The 17425-nt window shown below is 44.8% G+C and overlaps 1 protein-coding gene across 2 annotated transcripts in view; it reads left to right on the forward strand.

Moving 5' to 3' along the window:
• Window positions 1-17425, forward strand: part of kif3ca (kinesin family member 3Ca) — a 345217-nt gene that overhangs the window by 294235 nt on the left and 33557 nt on the right. For both annotated transcript variants that reach the window (XM_078541471.1, XM_078541473.1), the window contains exons 5-7: window positions 831-949; window positions 8249-8365; window positions 14069-14171. In XM_078541471.1, the coding sequence (XP_078397597.1) occupies window positions 831-949; window positions 8249-8365; window positions 14069-14171 (339 nt within the window). The remainder of the gene's footprint in view (window positions 1-830; window positions 950-8248; window positions 8366-14068; window positions 14172-17425) is intronic.

The following is a 17425-nucleotide window of genomic DNA, read 5'->3' on the forward strand; positions in this document are numbered from 1 at the left end:
CACATTGGTGTTTTTGTGAGTTTGTTATGTGTAAATTGATTGCCACATTTCCTATATTACAACCAGTGACTAGACTTCAAAAGTACTTCATTGGCTGTAAAATGCTTTGGGGCATCCTGTGGTCATGAAAGGTGCAAAAAAACGTAAGTCTTTCTTTTGTACATATGTGTCCATAACTCTTCTTGTACCCAAATGAATCATTCTTTCTCAGTGGTTGCACAGGCTTAATAATTCATAAAATAACAGGCGCTCATCAGATTAACTCATCTGCCTTAACATAGCACAAGTGCCACTGTCTGTTGCTACCACGTGGACATGAAACTCTTGAGGGTAATCTATCTTGGTCAGTGCGGAAATCGGTACTCAAGCCATTTTTCAATTTTACAAATGAGTTTTCCACTTGAAAGGATTAGGTCAGCTGGTTTGGCTTTCTCTTACAGATCAAATCCATGAACAGCATGTTCATTTTTTTCTGCCTCCAAGTTGGCGCAAACTTTCCACATACATCACACGTTGGGAATGAACCTGCAATCAGGGATTGAAGGTTTTATGTGATTCCGCCAAACAAAATTCTGCTACATTTCTATAAGTTCATCAACAACAGTTAATTGCTTGAGCATCTGTAGGGGAAATCATATGAAAGCTTACTTTAAAAAGTAAGCAGTATTACAAATAAGGTTTGTAATTATGTATCCTGTTGCCTGTAAAAAAAAAGATGAAAAGTTTGATGAATCGTCTCATATTTTAGATTCCACTACGTTTTTGTAATGTTTTAATGAACACTGGTGAAAATGGTTCCCATCTCTCTCATTCTCATTATCCCACTACAGCTCTTCGCAAAACTTCAAGCAGTGAAGACTGAGATTCAGGATCTACAGGATGAACATGTGAGGGAGCGACAGGACCTGGAGCATACACAGAATGAACTGACAAGAGAGCTTAAACTCAAGTAAGTCACAATATCTTTGGTGACTTTACCTCTTCAGATGCTGACTTCCTTCACAATACTGTGGGGTGGGGTGGGGGAGGAATGACCATATTGGTAGAATCTTTTTTCTTCTGATATTACCCAAGATCTGTGCGGTATATCATGTGCTGTTGGGTACCTATGGCAGCAGTACTACTGCTGTTATGATAAGTTCGACAGTAATTACTGGCTCCTCCTGATGTTTCAATTTCAAATGTGCTAAGATGATAATGACTTTGATGAGTTTAAAATATATAAAAACATAGACCACAACATTCAGTTGTGTTGAGTCCCCGTAACTTCTGTGCTAAGGCTGCAGTTCTCATACCAAATTGGCATCTGTGTATGTGCACTTCTGGTATGAGCTGCACCAGATGCCATTTTGGGTAGGTCATTGGCGCAGATGATGGGACTGAGGGTTGAAAGTTTGCAAAGTTGGCAGATTATAATATCATTCAGTGTGTAACACTGCTTTGATGCCATTTTTGATCTGAACACTACAGTTAACATCTTTTATTAACCGCATGCACTCCTGAACATGTGTTCAGGAGCAGCAAGGACCTCTGACCAGTGCTATTTAAAGAGATTATCAACCACTTTCAGATTAGTTACTGTCTGATTTCTACTGGCTGCGCTGAGTTAGTAGAGAAGTATTCGATGGTTTCTTCTGTGATTTGAAGTTGCCAAAGTCTACAGGGTGTGATGTGGAATGTGGTGAAGGCCTTGGTCGAGACTTCAAGGTTTCTGCTCAGGCCACTTGCTCCCAGTCATAGCTGCAGTAGTTTTACACCCCTTGACATGCAGCACGACAGGGAGAATGAGCAGACACAACATGAAGGACAAACAGCTCGAAGAGGGAGGAGGAGGAGCAGGAGAGAAGTTCTCAGCCGGAGACCATATGCAACCAGGGAGAATTTTTCTTACCTCAATCTCAGCAATAAACAATGTGTATGACGCCTGCATTTCACAATGGTGATACTCATTGAAATCTGCCATGCTACTGGAGAGCAAGGCTTTGCATATGGCTGTGAAGGTGTCTACAGCCATGAATTTCTTTGCATTGGGCTCCTTTTAGGCTGGAGCAGGCGGGATTTGCAATATCTCCGAGTTGCCACCTATTGCTACTTGAGGATGGCCTGTGGCACTTTGTATACAAGGAGACATGAATACATTTCATTTTCTTTTCCAGAGAGAAGCAGGCAGAGCAAGCATGTGGTTTTATAATGCTTGCAACTTCCCATGGTGCAGAGTCCCATTGATGGCACACAACAGTTTGCAGGTGCCTCGTGCAAATTCAGATCTACACCCCAATCAGAAAGGATTCCAACCCCTTATTGTCCAGCTGGTGTGCAACCATACTTAGGCATTGACCTGCAAGATGCACTGATACCCTGTCAGTAGTTATGATCCATTTATTTTGTGGCAATCTGCTGTACCACCGATATTTGACCCACTGTGATAAATCAAAGGGTGGTCACTGGGTGGCAAGGGCTATCTACTGACCACCTTGTTCATAACTCTGGTGCACAGCCCACACATATGTGGGCAGCATGTGTAGAATACAAGCCATACTGCCACACAATATGTGATCAAGCAGGCCATTGAGTTGCTAAACAACACTTTTGATCCTTTGGCAGGAGGAAGAGAGAAGGCCGAGCTTTCTGTGATTGGCCTATTTGACTGCAGTAGCAGTGAATGCAAACCCATTCCTCATTCACCAACCCACACCTTGCCTTTCCTCTGTTGCTGACCAGCATAATGGTCACAATGCTGAAATAAATGTCACCACTAAACAAACAGTCCAAACCAGCTCTATATGGAACATTGGATGGTCGATGTATAAAAATCAACTAATCACCCTTATACATTCCCTACTACATGCCTTCCATGTACCTTTGCCTGCCCTGGTGTTCTTGCACAGTGCTAGATGTGGCTGGAGGGTGGCTGATGGAAGGCTGCAGACTTTCAGTGGGGAACACTGCAGATGGACTTGCAGGACACCCCAAGCAGCCCTGGATCCTGAAGTCCTGACTTTGGATTGTACCATCTTGGTGTAGGTGGCAACAACCTGGGCTGGCTGACAAGTGACAGCAAGAGCATTGTGACATTGATGGAGGGACATGTGCTGTCATCCTGAGAAAGAACAGCAGCGTTGTGCCCCACAGAGCTGCTGCCACTCCCCTGCAGCAATGCTTCAACAATCCTAATAAGATGTTGGAGGGCAGATCGCTGTGAAACCCTTTGTACACGGTTATCCACAACCATGATGGCAGCAATCTGACCTCATGTGCCAAAAAGACTGAAGTTGCCTGACTGAAGTTGCACCACTATCTGGCCAGGTTTCAGCTGTTAAGTATCTGAGAGGAGAAGGGCACAAGGGTAGGGTTGTAGTGGGGTCATGCGGGATGGGGTTGAAAGCAAGAGATGTGCGCTTAGACCATCTGCAGCTTGTTAGTCAGAAGGCATGGTGGATGAAAGGGAAGTGGGATGTGAGAAAGAGGATTAGGCACGAATATACCATCACCTTTGATGGTTTTTCAGTCCCACCATGTCATGGCTGCTGAGGCTGTCTTCTTCCAGTTGTGTGCTCTTGCGATTGCGTAACATCTTGTCCTGACAGTGAAAGGTAGCTGTCAGTGAGTGTGGTGCAAGGGTTTGGGTGATTTGTCTGTCATGGTTGAATAGTGTGCACAGACTGTTGGTTGTTGATGTGAGACTTACAGTTGTGTTAAGTATGTGAGCGTGAGGAAAAGCTATGAATGTGAGGTATCAGTTGTGACTGTTCGATTATTGGTAGGTGAATGATGGGAGTGTGGTGCATTTAGTATGAGACTAGACATGCAATTGGTGGATTATGGCATTTCCCACCATCTACACGCCCGCCCACGACCTGCCTGAAATTTTACAGGGTCCGGGGCAGGTGTCGAGTAGCTGGCCCACCCTTGGGTCTATGAAGGCCTTTAAGTGGCTAATTAATGGTCAGCTAAGGGCCTCATCCTTATTTTACCCATGGCAAGGGAAGGCCCATGCAATGTGGGAAGTCCAGCAGCTTTAGCTGTTGTTGGGCAAGGGGGGGAGCCTAATTTTTGGGCCCCCTGTGTCCATTCGGAGGCACCCCTCACAAAGGTTGACCCTGCCTTTAACCCTCCCCTTGGCTTCTTGAACCCGGCCTCCTTACCCACTCACCCCCATCGCTGAGGCCCCTAACCCTGGACTTATCTGGGCTCCTCAGTGTGCTGAGACTACCTGTACTGCCAGCAGTGGCTACCACTCCTGGCTGGCGCTGCTGAGGCTATAGTATGGCTGGCCAACCTGATGGGCTGGTAGCTCTCTAAGGTGGGACTTACTCCCCAGATAAGGGTGGCATTCTCGCTTTAAAGCAATTAACCCAGCTCCCCGCATTAAATGCTGGGCAGCTGATGGAACCATGTGCTTGGGGGGTGGCGGTGAGTGGTGTTGGGGATCACAGCGCCTCAGAAAATCCGGCCCCCTGTATCTGAGATATCATCGAAGAGCAGCATGTAACCTTTGCTGGACATGTTCTGGTGACCATTGTGGACAGGTGAGTATGGAACTAAATGAGAGCAGCTGCAGTGAACTGGGCAACAAAGGAGAGACATTGGATCAAGATGGTATGATTGACCATGTCAGTGTTTTCAGAGAGGTCAAGGAGGGATAATGCGCCATGGCTACAGAGGATACCATTTGAGACTTTGAATAGGGCTCCTTTGGGACTTTGGCAGGTGCGGGAACCTCATTGGACAGATACAAACAGGGAGTTGAAGTAAAGGTGGGCATGGAGTTTAGAAGCAGCAATATGTTTAAATAATGTAGGGAGTTTGGAGGTGCAGTGGTAGTTTGCAAATACGGTGGGTCAGGAATGTCTTTTGTTTTTGAGGAGAGTGGGAATTACTGCGGTTTTGAGAGGTAACTGAGGAATGTCAGTTGGCACGGGGGATGCGGGGAGGTGGGGGCGCTAGAAGGAAAGTAGGCTTATGGTCAGCAGTTTAGTGGGGATGGGATCAAGGAGAAGATAAGTTTCCTGATGAGCTTGAAGAAAGTCATGAGAGGCAGTGGGAGAGAAACTCAAGACAGATGTAAGCTCAGGAATAGGAGAGCCTGGGGATATGTTTGGCTTGATGAGAAAGGAGAAAGCAGTGGAGAACGAGGCCCTATAGGGTTTGATGTGCTCAAGCCAAATCTGGTGATATCGGGTTCAACCATTTGTGCACCATATATGGACTGAGCCTATACCCATTACTTAACTTGATGTTTCTTTCCCTTCTATCTGCTGACAGTATTTCTCATTTCAGCCTTTGAAAAGAACCTGAATAGCGCCTCAGGGGAAAATAAGATATTAAAATATATCTTTTATCACCGCCATTGCAAAATAACTGCTGTGTTAGCTGCTCAAACACTTCCCTTGTCCTTCCTGCTAATATTAGTCAAATCGCCAGAGAACTTTTCATATTATTTGATGAGATACATTCACTTCACCCAGATTATCCTTCTGTCTAACTGATTTTAATTTTATTCAGCACCAGGCAGGAGCTTAGAAAAGCTGATATGAGATAGTCCTAAGAGCAAAATACTGCGGATGCTGGATATCTGAAACAAAAACAGAAGATGCTGGAAATACTCAACAGGTCAGGCAACATCAGTGGGGAGAGAAACAGAGTCAATGGACTGGATTTTACTGGCCCCGTGGAGACAGGTTTGGACAAGGGGGGCCCTGGAAAATATTGGGGAGCTGCCATCGAAATGGCTCCCAGACGCACTCCCATCATCGGGGAACAACTCCAGGGGTGGGTTAGTAACAGGGTTAACTGCCCGTTCCAGGGAGGTGGACAACCAATTTGCACACTTAAGGCTCTATTTAGGATGTGCGATGTCCCTGATATTTTCCTGCTGCCGGAGTAGCCCCCCCCCACTGCCCCATTTGACGAGGCCACCAGCTCATTGAAGGCACGAGGCCAGGGAGCCATCAACACCTTCTTTAAACCTGCCCTCCAGGAGCCACAGTGATCATCAGGCCATAGGCGCGGACTATGAGATCACCTTTCACAATGACAACAGGGGTGATAGTGAAATTGTTGAACTCGGTGTTGAGTACAGAAAGCTGTAAAATGCCGAATTGAAAGACGGGGTGCTGTTCCTCAACAATTTGACTTCATAACCTCTGCCTTTTTTGGTTGGAAGCTGTTGGCGGTGATTCTGCCTTCCCATTTACACCTCCTCGAAACACATCTTTTGCTCCTTTACTTGTCCCATTACCACCTGTTTTTGCTTTGCCATTTAATATCTCCAGCCATCAGAGACATTCCCATTTGTTCTTTCCACCTGCTGCCTGGCTTAAGGCTTGTTAAATTTCCTAAGTACTGTCAGTTCTGATGAAGGGTTGCTAACCTGAAAATTTAACTCTGTTTCTCTCTGCACGGTTGCTGCTAGACCTGCTGTGTATGTCCAACAATATTTGGACTTATTATGAGAAAAATGTACTTGGCTTTTATTTTGCTTATTAATTTAACAATAATAACAACATGCTTACTAATTAATAATAATGCATATATAATTAAGCTTGAATAATAAGGCGGCCCGATGTAAGGAACAGAGCTGCCAGGTTAAAAGCTCATCTAATTAAGAGAGTAAAATGAATAGGAACCTAATTTTCTGAGGAAGGTTTAGCTATATTAATCCTTTATAGTGATCAAACTCAACAGCTTATTTAATTTTCTATAAATCTGAATAATATACAGTTCAATATTGGATATGTACACACCAATAAAACATGTATTCATTTGCAGCATATGGAGCACACTTATGTAGAGTGGTCACCTGTTTTTATATTGCATCTCAAAAACAGCAAAGATTTGTTAATCTCATTCCTTGTTTGTAACCGGTTGCCTAAAATAATTCATTTAAAGGTATTAGAATTTCTTGTTGTGAACAAGATGCTCCTAATTCGACTATGAAGAATTAAATTCATGTGAGAATTTTAGCCCTGAAGTGTTGTTTTGCAAAAATTGCCCTGGTGCAGGGACACTAATAAAAGCCTTTCCATTGGGACAGTGGTCATTAATTCAATGTTTTTGTTGAAAAGTTCACGATCAAATGGGCTTATCACCAACGGTCCGATTAGGATAATTGGCGGCAACAGTGACATACCTGCGCCAGCCATGAAGTTATTGCAGTAGTAAAGAGTGTTCAGAAGAACTCAGCCCTGACAGGGCAGTTCTGGGATTGAAGTAGTAGCATCGGATTTTGGTGTGAAAGGAATCATCCAGCTCTGCCCTCACTTCCTTGAACCACCATTGTAATCTGCAGGAGGATATTCCCCTGTCAATCCTATCACATTAAAAGCAGAACTCAAGTAATTTCTAAGACCCCTGTCAACTCCACAAGATTCCCCCCAAAAGGTTGTTAACACATTGGATGGATTTCCAAGCAGAATATTGGAGGCAAAAATAACTGGAATATTTTAGAACAGCAGGATAGGCAGTGAAGACATTGGAGCATGGATGAGAAAAATGGTGAATGACCAGACCGACTGGTACTTATTTTGTGATCTAGCCACTTTATTTTTGTGTCCTACCTCTTGCTCTATTAATCTCTACCTTTTCTAGATATTAACCCCAACTTTTCTTGTAACTCCTGAATAATGTGCCCCACAGTGTATCATATTTCTTTCTTTTCTTCTAGCTCAAGGATCATCTCATTCTTCTTGTTCCAACTAATTTTCAATCTGTATCTGTAGCATCATAATTCAAATGCCTCGAGTCTCCTTCCTTCAGGATTCAAGGTCCAGTTTTCACATCTGTGTCATGTTGTTGAGCACTTACGCATTCTACTTTCTTATCACCAATTTAATATTACGACTGCACAGATACACTTTCATTTGTCTCTTTTCCGATTGTTATTCTCTGTTTAACTCCTTTGTTGCTTCAGCCACCTGATGTTATTAAACGAAGTAAACAATTATTTTGACTTGCTCTACGTCCATATTGTTCACTCCAAGGTCAGATTTTGAGGGTCCTCTTTTGTTGCGATTTACCTTTGTCTTCTTGCATTATTTTTGATCCATGTTACAAGTTTTTGCTGACATATTTGCTGAAATATTTTGTAACTTATCCTTTGTCTCCGTAATCGGTATTTTATAGTCTACATCTGCTGCATCCCATAATTCATGCGATAAAAGTTATCCCAAGGTTTGATGCTGTACAACCCACGGGGAAAGAAGTTCAGAACGTTCTTCAGCTCATCTCATGCCTTTGTCTTACTCAGGTACCTGATTATCGAAAATTTTATTCCACCCGAGGAGAAAAACAAGATCATGAACCGGCTGTGTTTTGACTGTGAGGAGGATCAGTGGAAATTCCTGCCTCTAGTCCCTGCTGAAAAGTGAGTGTGATTTGAAATAATGTAGTCTCAGAACATGTCCTCTTTATGTTTAAAAAAAAAATGCGGAATAAAGGATTGTTGATGAAAGAAAAGGAAGCCAATTTCAAACATCCAACATAGTAAATGTTGCCCTTAATCTTAATTGTAACTCCAGTTTGTAAGGCCATGGGGATAATGCTTCCAACTTCACACCCCTAAAGGGGGAACATTTCCTGATGGAGCTTGGGCTGATGAGTGGCAAATAGCATTCATGCCACGCAAGTGTGAGGCCATAACCATCTTCAACAAGAGAGGATCTAACCCTATCCCCTTGACATTCAATGGCATTACCATCACTGAATCTCCCGCCAACAACATTCTGTGGGTTACCATTTACCAGAAATTTAACTAGCCCGGCCATATAAATACTGTGGCTACAAGAGCAGGTCAGAGGCTGGGAATTCTTCACTAACTCACCACCTGATTCCCAAAGCCTGTCCACCATCTACAAGGCACAAGGCATCAATGTGAGGAAATGCCGTCCACTGGATGAGTGCAGCTCCAACAATACTCAAGAAGCTCAATACCGTCTGGAATAAAGTAGCCCATCGGCACCCCTTTCACCAACTTAAATATTCACTCCCTCCACCAACGACGCACAGTGGCAGCAGTGTGTACCATCTACAAGATGCACTGCAGCAACTCACCTAAGGCTCCTTCGACAGCGCCTTCTAAACCGATGTGCTCTGCCATTTGGAGGACGAGGACAAGAGATGCACAAGAACACCACCAGCTGCAAGTTCCCCTCCAAGCCGCACACCATCCTGACATGGAACCATATCGTCGTTCCTTCACTGTCGCTGGATCAAAATCCTGGATCTCCCTCCCTAGCAGCGCTGCGGGTGTACCCACACCACACGGACTGTAGTGGTTCACCACCGCCTTCCCTAGGGCAATTAGAAATGGGCAAAAAATGCTGGCCTAGCCAGCGGCACTCACATCCAATGAAAGAAAAAAATAAGTATTTTTGAAATGTAGTCACTGTTGTAGTGTAGGAATCGCAGCAGTCAGTTTACACACAGCAAACTTTCACAAACAGCAATGTGATAATGACAAGACAATCTGTTTTTGTGGTGTTGGTTGAGGGATCAATGTTTGCCAGGACACTGGGTATAACTCTCCTGCCGTTCTTCAGAATAGTGCCATGCCATCTTTTACCTCCACTCGAGCAAGCAGATAGAGCCTCAGTTTAACATCTCACCTGAAAGATGGCATCTCTGACAGTGCAGCACCCCTTCAGTACTGGACTGGAGTGTCAGCCTTGATTTTTGTAGTCCAGCTTTGGGCTGGACTTGAACCCTGAACCTTGTAACTCAGAGGTGAGAGTGCTAACAACTGAGCCCCAGCTAACACTCATCGAATACAGCACCTTTATAGTTAGAAAATGTCCCAAAGAGATTTACAGATGCATTATAAAACAAAACATTGGGTATGTATGTGTGTGTATATATAGCCACATACAGTGATATTAGATAAGATAACCAAAACCTTGGTCAAAGAACTAGATTTAGGATTATTTTAAAGGAGGAAAGCAAAGTTTGGAGGGGGAGAGGCAGAGGGAGAGTAGGGGTAAAAACAGAAAATGCTGGAAAAGCTCAGCAGGTTTGGCAGCATCTGGGGAGAGAGAAATAAAGTTAACATTTCGAGTCCGTATGACTCTTCTTCAGGGCTAAGGAGAGGTAGAAATATGATGGATTTTATACTGTTTAAGAGGGGGTGGAGCAGGTGGAGCAAAATAGAAAGTCAGGGATAGGTGGGAGCTAAGTAGAAATTTGACAAATATGTCATGGACACAAGGAAAATGGAATGTTAATGATAGTGTTAAAGACAAAAGAAGGTGCTGATTGTGGTTAAAGATAAGTTAGCAGCATGTGTTAATAGCAGAACAAGGGTCAGCACACATTCAAAGCAAAACATAAGAACAAGTGACAGATGGCCCTGTGGGGGCGGTAGTGTTGGGGGCGGGGGAGGGGGAGTGTTGCGGTTGGAGAAAAAATATTGGATTGAATAAGGGGCCAAGATGGAGGAGAGAGTTCATGATCTGAAGTTGCTGAACTCAACGTTAAATCCGGAAGGCTGTAAAGTGCCTAATTGGAAGATGAGGTGCTGTTCCTCCAGTTTGTGTTGGGCTTCACTGGAACATTGCAGCAGGCCAAGGACGGACATGTGGGCATGAGAGCAGGATGGAGTGTTAAAATGGCAAGCGACAGGAAGACCTGGGCCATGCTTGTGGACTGAGCGAAGGTGTTTCGCAAAGCAGTCACCCAATTTGTATTTAGTCTCCCCAATGTAGAGTAGACCACATGGGGATCAGTGAATACAGTAGACCAAACTGAAAGAGGTTCAAGTGAAGCGCTGCTTCAACTGAAAGGAGTGTTTAGGGCCTTGGACAGTGAGGAGGGAGGAGGTAAAGGGGCAGGGGTTACACCTTCTGCGATTGCATAGGAAGGTACCGTGGGAAGGGGATGAGGAGTTGGGGTGATAGAGGAGTGGACCAGGAATTCATGGAGGGAACGGTCCCTATGGAACATTGACAAGGGGGGTGAGGGGAAGATGTGTTTGGTGGTGGCATCGTGCTGGAGATGGAAGAAAAGACCAAGGATGATTTTCTGAATGCGGAGGCTGGTGGGTTGAAAAGTGAGACAAGGGGAAACCTTTCATGGTTCCAGGAGGGAGGGGAAAGGGTAAGGGCAGAGGTGTGGGAGGTGTTTCAGACATAGTTGAGGGCTGTCAGGGGGAATCATCGGTTGAGGTAGAAGGAAGACTTGTCAGAAGCGCCGTTTTGGAAAGTGGCATCACCGGAACAGATGTGACGGAGGCGGAGGAATGGGGGAATGGGATAGAGTTCTTACAGGAAGCGGGGTGTGAGGAGCTGTAGTCACGGCAGCTGTGGGAGTCGGTGGGCTTGTAATGTTTATTGGTAGACAGTCTATCACTATAAATGGAGACAGAGAGCTCAAGATAGGGAAGGGAAGTGTCAGAGATGGACCATGTCAAGGTGAGAGAAGGGTGGAAATTGGAAGCAAAATCAATACATTTTTCTAGGTCCAGATGAGAACATGAGGCATCTATCCGGCAATGTAGAAAATTGCCCAGCTATGTCTTGTACACAAAAAGCAGGACAAATCCAAACCAGCCAATTACCGCCCCATCAGTCTACTCTCCATCATCAGTGAAGTAATGGAAGGGGTCATCAACAGTGCTATCAAGCGGCACCTGCTTAGCAATAACCTGCTCACTGATGCCCAGTTTGGGTTCTGCCAGGGCCACTCAGTTCCTGACCTCATTACAGCCTTGGTTCAAACATGGGCAAAAGAGCTGAACTCCCGAGGTGAGGTGAGAGTGACTGCCCTTGAAATCAAGGCCGCATTTGACCGAGTGTGGCATCAAGGAGCCCTAGCAAAACTGGAGTCAATGGGAATCAGGGGGAAAACTCTCCACTGGTTGGAGTCATACCTAGTACAAAGGAAGATTGTTGTGGTTGTTGGAGGTCAGTCATCTCAGCTCCATGACATCACTGCAGGAGTTCCTCAGGCTAGTGTCCTCGGCCCAACCATCTTCAGCTGCTTCATCAATGACCTTCCTTCCATCCTAAGGTCAGAAGTGGGGATGTTCGCTGATGATTGCACAATGTTCAGCACCATTCGTGACTCCTCAGATACTGAAGCAGTCCATGTCCAAATGCAGCAAGACCTGGACAATACCCAAGCTTGGGGTGACAAGTGGCAAATAACATTCACGTCACACAAGTGTCAGGTAATGACCATCTCCAACAAGAGACAATCCAACCATCACCCCTTGACATTCAATGGCATTACCATCACTGAATCCCCCACTATCAACATCCTGGAGGGGGGCGGTTACCATTGACCAGAAACTGAACTGGACTAGCCATATAAATACTGTGGCTACAAGGGCAGGTCAGAGGCTAGGAATCCTGCAGTGAGTAACTCACCTCCTGACTCCCCAAAGCCTGTCCACCATCTACAGGTCACAAGTCAGGAGTGTGATGGAATACTCCCCACTTGCCTGGATGAGTGCAGCTCCAGCAAAACTCAAGAAACTTTACACCATCCAGGACAAAGCAGCCCGTTTGATTGGCACCACATCCACAAACATTCACTCCCTCCACCACCGATGCACAGTAGCAGCAGTGTGTACCATCTACAAGATGCACTGCAGGAATTCACCAAGCCTCTTCAGACAGCACCTCCCAAACCCACGACCATTACCATCCAGAAGGACAAGGGCTGCAGATAGATGGGAACACCACCACCAGGAAGTGCCCCTCCAAATCATTCACCATCCTGACTTGGAAATATATCACAGTTGGTTCACTGTCACTGGGTCAAAATCCTGGAACTCCCTCCCTAACCACACTGTGGGTGTACCCACACTATATGCACTGTAGTGGTTCAAGAAGGCAGCTCACCACCACCTACTCAAGGGCCTCTAGGGATGGGCAATAAATGCTAGCCCAGCCAGAGAAGCCCACATCTCGCGAATGAATACATTTTTAAAAAATGCCGACCGAGGGTGGAATGCCTCGGTATTCTTCCTATTGTTTCAGAGTCCAAAATTGCACAGTTTTTAAAACTAAGGTTTTATATTGATTTACCATTATATCTCAATGTTTGTATTCCACACCTTTTTGCTGTAAAAGCCAGTATTTGCTTTTTTATGGCCTTATCCATTTGATGCTTTTAATGTCTTGTGAACCTAAGCCCTCAAATCTCTGTATTTCACATCATCCAGCCTTCCCCCATGTACCATCTCACAATTACTGGTGGTACTATTGACTTTGGGTGATAGTGTGAAACAGGTGTTATCGATTCAGCCACCCCTTACACACATCTCTTCTGATATTTTTCATTTCCATTGACTTCAATTGAAAGATCCTCCCCGATCTCAGTCTCTACCTCCCCGATCCCGCACTGACTGCTACCCTCCTTCCTGGTTCCCTTCACGGACTCAGCTGAGGGCTGCTCCTGGGGTTGCAGTCGCCTGATCTTTGATCCTCCTCTCCGGCAAGCTGCCTGGGGAATATCCATTTGGCGTTGACAGTTCGCCAGCTCAATAATAATGGAAGCCTGAAGCATGGTCATTTTTGGGTGGGCTCAAATTTCTACGGCAGGGTTGCAAGGTTGTTACAAAAGCAGCAAATGCTGGAAGCGCACAGCAAGTCTACCTGCATCTGTGGAATTAACAGACGAGCTACCAGCCGGGATTTTCCGGCCCCGTCATAGGGGGACGCGCCACGGGAGATTTGGCGACCCAGCCAAAAGCCTATTGACTTTCGGCGAGACCGGACAATCCTGGCGGTGGGTGGGGCCAGGAAACCCCGCCCGACGTTGCAGGTCCTTCATCTGAACGTCGCCAGAAATGTTGTTCATTTTAACAGTAACGTTTCAAGAGTTTTATTGATACGGTTTCACTGAGCTAATTTTTTAAAAAAAATAAAAGAACAGCCTTAATATTGTCGGGCAAAGATACTATCAGTACAGACCTGTCGGTTATTGTTACAATGCAAATCATATTGTGAAAGCCTTATGTTGAAAGTTCTTCATTAAAATGCATGGGGCTTAGGGTTTCAGAGCAGTCAGTAGAACTGTCATTTTGCTTTATTATTCGGCTCCTCTGTGATCTCTGTGTTCTTTTTATCAGTCACCAAATGAAGAAAAGGTCTACGTCTGCAGTTGGCTACAAGCGACCAATCAGTCAGTATGCTAGAGTTGCTATGGCAATGGGTATTCATCCCAGATACAGGGTAAGTAATAAATCATGTACTAAGAGATTAACGGGTCTGCGGAAACCATTAAATATGACACAGAAACAGCCTTTTTCATGCCTGTCCAGAAGCTGATAAACAAGACTGGCAAAATAATTGTTTCATGAAGAAAATCTATTGCACCATGTACGTTAAGAGGTTTCCATTGTCATTAAATACAAACAAGAATTAATTTATAATATCAATATTAATATTGCATACAGGCTTTCAAAATTTAAGCTCTTCAAAGGGATTAAAGTATTTATCAACCCAATAAAGATGGAGTAGAAATAGGTCATCCAGTATCGACTTACGAACATTTCCAAACATGTTCTATTTGTCAAGGACAGCTTTACTGCAAATTGTTTCAGAAAATATTCTATTCGTAATATCATGGCGCTTTGATTGTGAAGTATCTTATCTTGTGCACCCACTCCAACTGAAGTAATCTAATTGCTAACATTGACCTCCTAATACATCCTTGATCTTCCTGTGTGATATTTGTCATTGTGAGTAATGCGTACAACAATCTTCACAAGCTGCTCGTGATACATACACACCATGTACCAGACTACCTTTGTTGTCGGTGCTTAATGTTAAGGGACATCAATGAAAATGTTTTGGTTTCTATCCTGGGATTGCCATATACACTGTAAACTGCAGTTCAGATTATGACTGCACTGCACAGGAACCTGTCTCTTCCGCACTTGGCCTCAGAGCTTGCAAGTACTTGGTGCCCTCTAATGCTGACAGAAAATGTTTCTATTCAGATAGCATCATTTTTTTAAAAGGTGAGCCCCCCCCCCTATGGTTTGAATACCCAGACTCTGTAGCTGCTGAAGAAGAACATATGCTGTTAGTCCAGCTAACAGGCTTCTGCTTCTCAGCTCCTATTCATTGGTAATCTGTTATTCACCTGGTGGGCACACTTCAAACTTACCACCTGAATCTCCTAAACTGGATATATTTGTGCTGGTGTTTGTTGTTGGGAATATCCTCTCCAGCAACACCACGTTGGAGGATGAAATCTCCCATCACCAGACAAAAATCAAGCTCAGCGTTCGGCAGGCTCACCCACAGGCTTTGGAGAGAGAATGGACTTTGTCTGAAAACAAAGAACAAAGTCTACCAGGCGGTGGTTCTTGTTTTGGGTATTTTGAAATGGAATCATATAAGAAAAGTCCTACCTGGCTTATGTAGTCATGTGACCTCTGTCATGTGGTACAGGGCTGCAAGGGTTGGGGGGTGGGGTGGGATCCATCTTACATTCAGTTCAACAAAGTCAGTGCACTAGAAGCACTGTACTTCTCTGAACTCATAACAGTTCTGACATCACTTCTGTATCGCTATGAATCATGGCGTCACATAAAGCAAGCAGATGTGTTCCACCTCTGCTGCTTAAGATACACTTGCAACATCAAGTGATAGGGCAAAATCCCGAACACCAAAGTTCTTGCAAGGTGCGACATCGTACCTGGTATCGCGAGCATGCTCACTGGAACTCAGCTTTGCTGGGCCGGCCGTGTGGTTCGCTTGGGGGCTTCGCACATACCAAAGGCAGCACTCTACAGCCCGCTGGGTATGGGAACCCGCACCATCCCACACTTAGATATGAAGACATTCTGAAAGCCAACCTCTGAGCCTGTGGGCTGGACCCCATTACGTGTGAAAACAAAACACTGGACAGACCCAAATGGAGAAAGTATCGGTTATTAAGCAATCTCAGCATTTGAGAGAAAAGGTGTGGTCTCTATAGAACAAGCGAGCACACTGCAAAGCCAATGCCTTCACCTACCCCTCCACCGGTGACTTCATATGTAGTATTTGTAATTGGATCTGCAAATCAAGACACATAAGACGACACTAACCCAGACGGTGAACAACTGGTCTCCTTGCTGGACATTCATATGTCAAAGTGACAAGAGAATCCAGGGCGTTCGCTGCAAATGGAGTGACTGCTGCTTTGAGTACTATGAGGTGATGGGTGCTACAGGGCCACACTGCTGTTTCTCTGGGGGCTTTGATCGAAACAGAGAAACAAACAGCTGAAATGCACTCCCTGAAACAAGGCTTACATAACAAAAGTGTTGCACTGTAGAAGTGTGAGTGAATGCATAGAGAAAGGCATGAATAACAAAGAATGTATGGGATTAACCCTGAGCTTTGGGAATGCCTCCATTATCTCCATGATCTGTTCATACTGACTAAAGCATTTAAAATGAGGGAGAGCTGTTCAAGTTCTTGGTCTGCTCTCCTCCCTCATGTATGCACCACTTTGTCCTGCAAGTCAAGAGTGGCTTAGAGATATTGGAGAGCATACATGCAAGTGGCAAAGGCTTGAATGAAGGTTGTAGTGGCAAATGGGCTAGGGAGGTGGAAGGGTCATAGTTAGGTGATCAGTGGATGTGGTTCATATGATAGGATCTGAGTTTTGGAAGCAGAGCTCAGAGTCGAACAGGACATTGAAACTGTGAACTGTCTAGTTCAGCCTAAAACAGGACCATGCAGGGGGCTGGAGTAACTGGGGACTGAAGATGACCTTCGGTCTTTCCATTCTTTAGTTGGAGGAAGTTATAGTTCATGCAACACTGAATGCCAGAGAAGCCATTAAGGGTTATGGACAGGATTTGGCTTGCTTGGGAAGGGGGGAAGCAACTGAACAGCAGTGAAATCCATGAGGTTCTTGCAATAGTTGATAGAGTGGAAGTGGGGGAAGGGTTTTAAGAAGATGATTGTTACTGGTGAAACGAAGCCTAGGGTTATTTATTCCTCCCACATTGATCTTAAAGTTATGGACCATTTTGGTAGAGGAAAGCAAGGTATGGTAATGACTGATGTAGTCAAGCCAGATTAGGCATTGAATGTTTAAGGCAGTTGTGCACTGAGGATGCTTCAATTTGCATTTCTTGGACCTGAGGGAACAAAGATGGAGGTCATATTAAAAGAAATTACTTAACTAGAATATGGTGAAAGTTGTATTTGTAATAAGGGTATCAAAAATGGAAATGAGAGAGTGTTGGAGCAGATTGGGAGCACTTCTTGTGAATGGAGAGCCAAAGCAGTATAGAAGTCAAGAAAACAATTGCGAACCACTTGGGAGAGTTTCTTCCAGATGGATCCAGAAGGAAGTTGGCTTAAAGGAGGGTAAGGGGAGATGGGTGGTGAAGAATACAAGGAAGTGGTTAGAGATAGGTCATTGATTGAGACCGTGAGAGAGGAGAGGCTACAGGAGATGGCAAGGTTCAGGAGGTGCC

The sequence above is a fragment of the Cetorhinus maximus genome, chromosome 5, assembly GCF_964194155.1.
Source record: "Cetorhinus maximus chromosome 5, sCetMax3.hap1.1, whole genome shotgun sequence".
Classification (NCBI taxonomy): Eukaryota; Metazoa; Chordata; class Chondrichthyes; order Lamniformes; family Cetorhinidae; genus Cetorhinus; species Cetorhinus maximus.